A 10,026-nucleotide genomic window follows, 5' to 3' on the forward strand; every position below is an offset into this window, starting at 1 on the left:
ACAACCTGTCAGTTAAAAGAAAAGAACCACTGAGAAACGTGTTGCATCTTAACAATTTTTGTAATGCGAAAATGTATTATTATATGAAGGACCGTTTGGAAAGCTACTCTATGTACTCTTACTAGAGGGTGTTTGGGGTATTGCCCTATGCTACATAATTTGAAGCAAGCATGTTAGGATGTATGATATGCTTAATGATCTTTAGCTTCATTTTTTCTTGGAGGATAATGTGTTTTTCATTTTACATTCAGATTAATTATCTATAATATTTTCCAGAAGAAGAGCATTCAGCTTGAAGCGTGTTAAGTACAACAAAAATTAAACTTCCTAAAAAATTATAATTTTTGCTTACAATAAATAACTAACAATTTAAAAAAAACAATACTCTAAAAATTATGTTTTGATCTCCTTTTTAGGTCTTGCCTATGGAGATGATGCGCGGTATCTTCAAAACATGCTATATTCACTCTAAGGGCTTACCCCATCATTTTTTAAAGGTCCTTTGCAAGCACTTGCTTGTATGTGGTTCTTCTAGTTTATATGTCCCTCCTTTTTAGGTTAAGCATTTGAGACCTCTTGTATGTACTTTAGTATATACTTATATGTGTTTGTACTTTGTGGGCTCTGGAGATCAGCCCCAGGAAATGTCTGCTTCTGCTTAGGGACTTTTTTCTATTCAACTGTCTCTATTTAACTGTCTTGATAGAAAATGATCAGTAGAGGTAAGTAAAATACCAGAATTGCTTTCTGCTTGTTCAACTGCCTCTATTTAACTGTCTTGATAAAAAATGACCAGTAGAGGTCAGTAAAATACCAGAATTGCTTTCTGCTGAGGGACTTTCTTTTTTTTATTTTTCTGGCAAGTGCCTCTATTTATCTCTCTTGATAGAAAACGACCAGTAGAGGGCAGTAAAATACCAGGATCACTTTAGCATTCTCTAGATTTAAGTACATAGAAATTGTCCCCCACGAGCACCAGTAGACAATAGTAATTTTTTCAAACCTTGTATTTTCAGTGATATGACCATCAAAGGCCCTGATTTTATATTAAAAACAGAGCTTTAGACTATAACATTACCTGCTAAAAGGCAATATTTCCCTTCATGTGTTCCCATACCTGGCGTGTCACGCAGTTTGGTGCTTACTTTCCCTCCATGTTAAAGAACAGTAGATGTTGGCACTGCGTCCTGCTCACCTACGTGAGAAGATTAGCACAAGAATATAAATACTGGCGCCTCTAGAGGGGGGGCAGATGGGGTTTATGTTTTACTCTGTGGGGCAGATTTATGTTAACTGGCGCATCCCCAGGGATGCGCCAGTTAACGTGCGCCACAGCTCCGCCACCCATGGTGCAAAAACGGCACAGATGCGTGACGCATCTGTGCCGGAAATGTGGCGCATTGCTGGAGTTGCGTCGCAAGCGCGACGCAGCTCCAGCAAGGCTCGGGGGTACACCATCTGCACAATGCTGCGTCAAGACCTACGCCTGCTTCAAGCAGGCGCAGGGTTTTGACGCAGCATTGCCCTGAAAGTGACTGAGTGAAATCTCATAGATTTCACTCAGCCACTTTCAGGAGGCATTCCTGCGCAGGAACGCCCCCCCCCCTGCGCAGGAACGCCTCCTTATGGCGCAGTGCTTTACAACGTGACGCATCTCCTAGATGCGTCACGTTGTAAATAGGACGCATTGTTTGCACCGCAGTTGCGTCAAATAAAGTGACGCAATTGCGGCGCAAAGAGGCGCAACGGCCTCATAAATCTTGCTAAAAATGTTTAAGTATGTATGTTGTTATATATGGTTCTATACCTACATATATATTTAGCTATAGGTGTATACATACAAAGGCTGGTATTCGTAAAGGTTTTAAGAAAAATGTTGCTTTCCAGAGAGCGTGTTTGGCACCACGAAGCTTCACTTGTTCACAAGAGTTCGTTGTGAAGTTTACTGCCCAGCTTCAGTTCAGTCTACTTCATCAAGCTACTGGCCCTCTAAAAACTCACCACAAACCAGACCGTTTCCCACCCTTCGCAAGCAACACCGCAATTATGCCCCATGCTCTCAGTAACGAAGGAGCTCATCTGAATCACAAGTCCAACGCAGGAGCCCTTCTGCCCCCAAGTGCGGGCTATGCGTGTACTCGGCGCTGCCCAGGATATCTGAGTTCCAATGTGTGATCCTGAACACATCAATTCATTTCTCGGTGCCACACGCCCCATTTCAGCATAAAAACAGGGAACGCGTAGGAACGTGCTAAATACCTACTGTAAAGCGCTGTTAAATCGAACATCCAGATTGTGATGTAATTTTGAATTGAAAGAAATTGCTGTATATTTTAAACATGTTTTTCGAATGGCCCTCGTTGTTTAAAATTTTATAATGTGTATTGAAGCCCTTCCATCTTCATTTCTATACCGTTGCAAAATTGACTGACATTGTACTGGGATATCTTTTACTTTTCAGACAGACTGTAGACTGTGAAATGCTACACCCTTGTGTTTGATGTTGTAAATGACAAAATGCCACCAAGCTTATCACTTCCACTATTTTAGTGCAAATTAGAACTACGAAGACCACTGTGTCAGGAAATTCTAGTTTCATCGGTGATATATTTTTGGGAAGCACACATTACACATTGAATGCCTCTAAGCACTATGGTAAATTAGTAAACTTGAAAAGTTCTGAGTTGAAAGTTGACTCTCGTCCTCACAGTAGTGCAAGCTCCTCACTCCGCTCACTTCTGTCAACCGTTGACAACTAAACAATACTGCCCACCAGTGCCCTGTCTTCACACTACCGACCAGCGCCAGCTCTGAACAGCGTCTCATTGTGCTGTTCACTACTGCAAGCTTCTGACACTGTTCACCAGTGCTAGCTGTGTGTGCCCGTCTTAGTGTGCCTACAAGTGTCACTTTCTGAGAGTTCCCACCAGTGCCTAGTTTCCCACAATGCCCACGATGGTCAGTCGTCCCCTTACCTGCACTTAATTTCTGGAAAGCGCACCGCCGTTTGGCAGGTCCGGGTCCCGGGGTTGGACTCTTGTGGGCGCCATCTTGGCTTGGGTTAGTGGAAATTTAGGCGGGCGCCATCTTGGAGCGTCCCGACGCTCGAGCTCTTCAGTGCGACGTCTACTTAAGGCGGACTCGCTTGTCTTTCACTCAGATTAGGTGCTGCATTAGCGCAGGTCGCGCTGCCAGTGCGCTGTGTTTTTAAAATTACCAGTTTTGTATTTTCGTTATTTTGCTTGGATTCTCCCTTGTTTTTACTACTATTCTGCCTGGGTACTCGTCCCCTTACCTGCACTTAATTTCTGGAAAGCGCACCGCCGTTTGGCGGGTCCGGGTACCGGGGTTGGACTCTTGTGGGCGCCATCTTGGCTTGGGTTAGTGGAAATTTAGGCGGGCGCCATCTTGGAGCGTCCCGACGCTCGAGCTCTTCATTGCGACGCCTACTTAAAGTCGTTCTCTCCCGCGCAGCGGGACCGCGCAGTGGAACGCCGTCGCTTAGCCGGAGTCGTGCCAGAGTCCTGCCCGTCTGCGCTCGTCCGCGTCGATGAAGCGTGAGCGGGCCTGGACTCTGGCATTTAGTCATCATACCATCATGCAGAATACCTTGACGCTCAGGTACAATCGCGCCGCTCTGCTTTCTATTAGAGAGAGGCTCCCGGTGTGTGTTCATGATCCTGTGCACCCGTTGTCGGGTCCTTATGACTGTGCCTGTGGCAGTTTGTCACTTGATACCCCGTCTGGGGTGCGCTCTGTGGAAAGGAATGCCCCTAATACACGTACTAATATCTCTGAGCGTGTACTTAGCATCTGGAGTCTGAACGTGAGATCATTGGTCAAGCACCATCAGTCCTTACGTGACATGATCGAAAAGGACTCTCCTGACCTCATCTTCCTCACTGAGACTTGGCTTCAGGATGCGGACACTGCAATAATCAATCTGGCATTCCCTTCCAACTACACAGTGTTCACTCTTAACCGCACTTCTAGAGGGGGTGGCATAGCTATGGTGATAAAATCCTGCTTCCCGGCTGAATGGAAAGCTCTCGATTTACCAGCGTGTGAGAGCGCTTCTTTTAAGGTAGCCTTCAGTCATCAGTTTACACTTAGCGGTATGCTTATCTACCGCCCGCCAGGGAACAACACTGTCTTCAAGGCCGCTCTTGCTGACGTGGTCAGCTCTTTAGCTCCGAGATGTGCTAATTTTAACAACGTAGGCGATCTCAATATCCATTTTGATCAGGGGTCATTAGCACCTATTAATAACTTGCTAGCGGACCTTGAAGCCATGCAAATGGTCCAACTAGTTACCTCCCCTACCCACACAGGAGGTCATATCCTTGACCCCTTCTTTACCACACTGGAGCGGGCTAGGGTCTCTGACCCAATGGTGGTAGGCTGGACTGATCATCTGCTGGTTAAAGTTTCATGTCCTATAGATGACCCACAATTTAAACCTGTGGACAGACTGATCCTTAAAAGAAATTGGCATAAGCTCAAACTGGAGGAGTTTTATAAGATCTTGGAGACGCAGCCCCTGGGCAATCTGCTGAATGTGGAACAAGGATACGAGCAGTTTCGTAACTGGATCCTAGCCGCCCTTGACTCTCTTATACCGATGCGCTGGTCGAAATGCCATGCTAAAGTTCCCAGCCCATGGTATAAGGATACTCTTGCCGAGCTTAAGAGAACGTGCCGGCAAGCTGAGAGGGCGTGGAGGAAATCCTTTGATCCCACCTTGAAATCTTTGTATTTTGCCCAGCTTAAGATCTATCACAGGGCAATCTGTCAAACCCGGGCCGTACACTATGCTTTCGAGCTTCAGAATAGCCCCAACCCGTCTAAATTAATCTTTAAGGTTCTCAAAGACCTTATGGGGAAACGGGCCACCTCAGTGGAAATCTGCACGGACTCTCACTGTGAAAGTCTGGCATCCTTTTTCGTGGAGAAAGTGCAGGCGATCTACCGAGGATTTACGTCATCTGTGCCCGATGCTGAGCAAACTGGTGTGATAGCTACGGTTCATGAAACTCTGTCCTCCCTGCCAGAAATGTCTGACGAGGTCTTCGATACTCTGAGACTCAAAATTAAATCCGGTTCTCCATTAGATCCGCTGAAGCCAGAGTTATTCAGACTTCTCCCTCCCCTATGTCGTGAGCCTATACTGGATCTGATCAATCTATCGCTCACATCGGGTGTGGTCCCTTCTTCCTGGAAGCAGGCAGTGGTCAGCCCAATTTTAAAGAAGCCTAACCTTGACCCCCTACTACCAGAAAACTACTGTCCCATCTCCCTCCTGCCCTGGACCGCCAAGGTCACTGAGGCACACGTGAACTCCATCTTGTCCGCCCACCTTTCTCGAAATAACATTCTAGACCAGAGCCAGAATGGTTTTCGTGCACAACACAGCACTGAAACTGCACTGCTCTTTATGACCGAGCACTTGCGAACGGTGCTGGATGCTGGGCAGACAGCGGCGCTCCTCCTGTTAGATTTGAGCGCCGCGTTTGACACGGTGTCTCATGACATTCTGATCCGGCGCTTGGAGGGAGTGGGAATTGAGGGGACTGCTCTCCAATGGTTTCGCTCTTTCCTCTCGGACCGGTTTTTTAAAGTGGCTATTCCACCTTGTCAGTCCTCTTTCCATCCACTGGGGCTGGGGGTTCCGCAGGGCTCTGCGTTGAGCCCCACTTTGTTCAACCTATATGTGAAACCACTGGCTGCAGTCGTCAGACAATGTGGCCTAACCATGACATCGTATGCCGACGACACGCAGCTGGCGGTGACACTCAGCGGTAATCCTGAGGTGAACGCTCCCAGATTCCGTGCAGGACTCATAGCCGTGGCAAATTGGATGCGAACTAACTGTCTGCAGTTAAATGCCCAAAAAACCGAGGTCCTGATCTTAGGAAAGCAGGCGGAGCTCTGGGGAGACCAGTGGTGGCCTCCAGAATTGGGGGTGACTCCCATCCCAGCTGCCGAAGTTAAGAACTTGGGGGTCTGGCTGGATCCTACACTCCCCTTCACCAGCCACACGAAGAAGGTTGCAGCTACCTGTTATGGTATTCAGCGAGGGCTGAGACCGGTCCTCAAATTCTTCGACCCCCCTACTCGGCAACTGGTGGTCCAAGCCTCCATTCTTTCTCGGCTGGACTATGGGAGTGCGCTGCTGCTCGGAGTGAATCAGGCGGAGGCTACTAGATTGCAAAGGGTGCAGAATGCCGCGGCGCGAGCCATCGTTGGCCTTCCTAAACAGTGCTCTGTCTCTGCAGTTTTGACCTCTCTCCACTGGCTGCCGGTCAGACAGAGAATTAAATTTAAGGCTCTCTGCCTGACATTTAAAATCCTGAAGCTTTCCTCTCCTCCAGCCCTCGCTAAGCTTGTTTCCTCCTATGTTCCTACGTGGTCTCTTAGATCGGAATTTCTCCATCTGGCGGTCAATACACGGTTTAGACTCAGTAGGATGGGAGGTTGCTCCTTTCGAGTATTAGCGGCAGGATTGTGGAATTCTCTCCCTGTCCATATTCGAGCCTTGAACAGCCTTACTTCCTTTAGGCGCGCCATAAAAACTTTTTTGTTCCCAATCGCTGACTGATTCCTTCCTCTCCTTCCCAGCATCGATTTGTTGTGTTGTGGTACCTGATCAGGCGCCGGGACGCCCCTTGGCTGGGGCAGCTGCGCGCCTTATAAAAACTACTAACATAACATAACATAACAATGTGGTTGCTGATGCTGCCTACACTAGCGCCAGTTTTTCACGTCAGCGCTTTGAAGCCACAACTGTGGTATGAAGTGCTACACACATGCTGTTTTAGCAAAGAACACAGTACATTGCCCACCAGTGACGACGTATCGCATTGCCATCACTGAAAACGTCAAGATTTCTCACCTGTTACAATTTCTTACATTCCACTCTCGTGCCAGGTTCATTGACTGCCATCTGTGCCAGACGCTACCTACCATGCTATCTTCCCCCAATTTCCAGCAGTGCCAGCTTTACACACTACCAGTGTGGTTTCACACACCGCCCACTTGCACCACCTTCTCTCGCTGCTTAATGGTGCTTACACCTACTGAGGCGTGTGGTGTAGTCACCCTCCACGAACACAGAATCCTTGTTATCAAGTATGTTAAAGTTAATGGAGAGACTGTGCAAGAGGAAAAGAAAGCTTGTTTGGAGGAGGAAGTGTAAACGCTTTCTTAGCACCTGTAGGGCTCCCTCATTCTGGTGAGGTTGTTCATCATTGCAAACTTTATCTTAACGGACACGTTGGAATAGACAGTGCTGCTTTTTGGAAAATGTAAAACTGACCTGGCACTGTTTGAGATGACATGCAATAGTCAGATTCGAGTTGGGAATCTATAAATGGTTTCTCCTTTATACAGTTGCTAGAATGTGTGGAATTTCCATCTAACGTAGCACTACAGATAAAAGTGCAGTTTCTTCCAGTTGCTTCTAGGTTACTGGTGCTTAATAACCTATAATAAAGGTGGACACGCCTGTCAACGGACGGGATATCTCATGCTGCCTGTTATCCTTTGCTCTTAGAAGCCAGCTGTTTTTATGTTCTGGCTTGACAGTGCAGCTTTTGCCAGACAATTATGTGAGAACCACCAGGAGGGGGGCTTTGGCTCCACCCACCTGGTGTCAGGAGTACATCTTTTGATTGGGCTGAAGACTTGTGTTTTCACAAAAATGTGCTTTCCCTCCACAAAGCTGGGATTCTCTACTACTCACTCTCTACTACTCACCCTCTACTACTCACTGTCTACTACTCACCCTCTACTACTCACTCTCTACTACTCACTCTCTACTACTTACTCTCTACTACTCTCTACTATTCACTCTACTACTCTCTACTACTCACTCTCTACTGCTCGCTCTCTACTACTCTCTCTCTACTACTCTCTATTACTCACTCTTTACTATCTACTACTCACTCTCTACTTCTCTCTACTACTCTCTCTACCACTCACTCTCTACTACTCACTCTCTACTTCTCACTCTCTACTATTCACTCTCTACTACTCTCTACTACTGTCTCTACCACTCACTCTCTACTACTCAATCTCTACTACTCACTCTCTACTACTCACTCTCTACTACTCTACTACTCACTCTCTACTACTCGCTCTCTACTACTCACTCTACTACTCATTCTCTACTACTCACTCTCTACTACTCACTCTCTACTACTCATGCTCTGCAAACTCTCTACTACTCACTCTCTACTACTCACTCTCTACTCCCTACTACTCTCTACTACTCACTCTCTACTACTCTCTACTACTCACTACTACTCACTCTCTACTAATCACTCCCTACTCTGTACTACTCACTCTCTACTACTCTATACTACTCACTCTCTACTACTCACTACTACCTACTCTCTGTAACTCTCTATTACTCACTCTCTACTACTCTCTACTACTCACTTTCTACTACTATCTACTACTCTCTCTACTACTCACTCTATACTACTCTCTACTACTCACTCTCTACTACTCTCTACTACTCACTCTCTACTACTCACTCTACTACTCTCTACTACTCTCTACTCTCCCCTACTCACTCTCTACTACTCTACACTACTCACTCTCTACTACTCACTCTCTACTACTCTCTACTACTCTCCACTATTCTCTACTCACTCTCTACTACTCTCTGCTACTCACTCTCTACTACTCTCTACTCTACTCTTCACACTCTACTACTCTCTCTACTAGTCTCTACTCACTCTCTACTACTCTCTACTACTCTCTACTCACTCTCTACTACTCAATCTACTATTCTCTACTCCACTCTCTACTGCTCACTCTCTACTACTCTCTCTCTACTACTCTCTCTACTACTCCCTCTCTACTACTCACTCTACTCTCTACTACTCACTATCTACGCTCTACTCTCTATCTCTCTCTACCTCTCTCTCTACTATTCTCTACACTCTACTCTCTACCTCTCTTCCTCTTTACCTCTCTTCCTCTTTAACTCTCTACCTCTCTACCTCTCTCTACGTGCAGACATATGCACACACATATATATATATATATATATATATATATATATATATATATATATATATATATATATATATATATATATATATATATATATATATATATATATATATATATATATATATATATATATATATATATATATATATATATATATACATAAATATGATTCCACACACCTCCGTGATTCTCCAGAGGTCAAAAAAGGACGGCACTCCAAGTCAGTGGGTTAACCAAGATGGTTTATTGGCAGACCCCCCTGCCCCCTCGACAGACGCGTTTCACCTATTTGGCTTCCTCAGTGTCAGCCATTCTCTGTGTGCTTTGTCATTATATCCCCAACCACTTTACACAACATAGACAGTGGACTAATGCTCGCCAAGGTGTTTACGGCGGCCATGTTTGAACGTGCAATTCAGCATATCACAAATAACACTAATTACAGTGTATACAAGGGGACGAATGACGTTTGAAAAAAAGTTCTAGTGCGAGAACGTGATTAAAAGTGAAAATTCCTTAAAACAAAGGTCAAGTAACAGGGTATATGTCTAATAATGTCCATTAATTGTATACATATTTTACATCAACAGTTCGCAATGTAATCTCCTTCTTCTATATACAAAAAGAAATCAATGTGATTATATGTTCATTCATTATGTACAAAATTGTGCCCTGGATGGGCTTAATGGACAGTTGTTTTTTCAACCCTGTTGCCTTGCACACGTTATAATGCCCTGTATGGGCAAGAATCCATATCATTATCATCCGTTAATACCAGATTAGTTGCTGCCAACTGGAAAGTTACCCATATTCGTTTTCAACCTTGGGTTATTCTTTTTGCAGTGTACATTTTCCTTCCTGAAATAACTTGGGAGTGAGTGCTGTCTATTCTAGGTGGACCCAAAGTTCTTCGTCGTTGTTAAGCCCTTTTGGGTGCATGCTCTGAAGGTCAATGATATACCTGGATTCCATCGCTCTTAGTGATCTTATCCTGTCCCCACCTCG

The 10,026-nt window shown here is 45.4% G+C and overlaps 1 protein-coding gene across 1 annotated transcript; it reads left to right on the plus strand.

The window, feature by feature from the left end:
- The first annotated feature begins 3,598 nt into the window (after positions 1–3,598).
- LOC147733910 (uncharacterized) lies at positions 3,599–7,195 on the plus strand. The gene is made up of 2 exons (XM_086952462.1): positions 3,599–5,127; positions 6,928–7,195. The coding sequence occupies exons 1-2, from the start codon at positions 3,599–3,601 to the stop codon at positions 7,193–7,195; spliced, it is 1,797 nt and encodes a 598-aa protein (XP_086808588.1).
- The last annotated feature ends 2,831 nt before the right edge of the window (positions 7,196–10,026 follow it).

Source organism: Lissotriton vulgaris, chromosome 1_2, assembly GCF_964263255.1.
Source record: "Lissotriton vulgaris chromosome 1_2, aLisVul1.2, whole genome shotgun sequence".
Lineage (NCBI taxonomy): Eukaryota > Metazoa > Chordata > Amphibia > Caudata > Salamandridae > Lissotriton > Lissotriton vulgaris.

Excerpts from the sequence above, each read along its gene's own strand:
- LOC147733910 (XM_086952462.1), top strand. The coding sequence starts at position 3,599 with ATGCAGAATACCTTGACGCTCAGGTACAATCGCGCCGCTCTGCTTTCT. Across the intron at positions 5,128-6,927 it reads TTAGATCCGCTGAAGCCAGA|GTTCATTGACTGCCATCTGT; the intron begins GTTATTCAGACT and ends CTCTCGTGCCAG.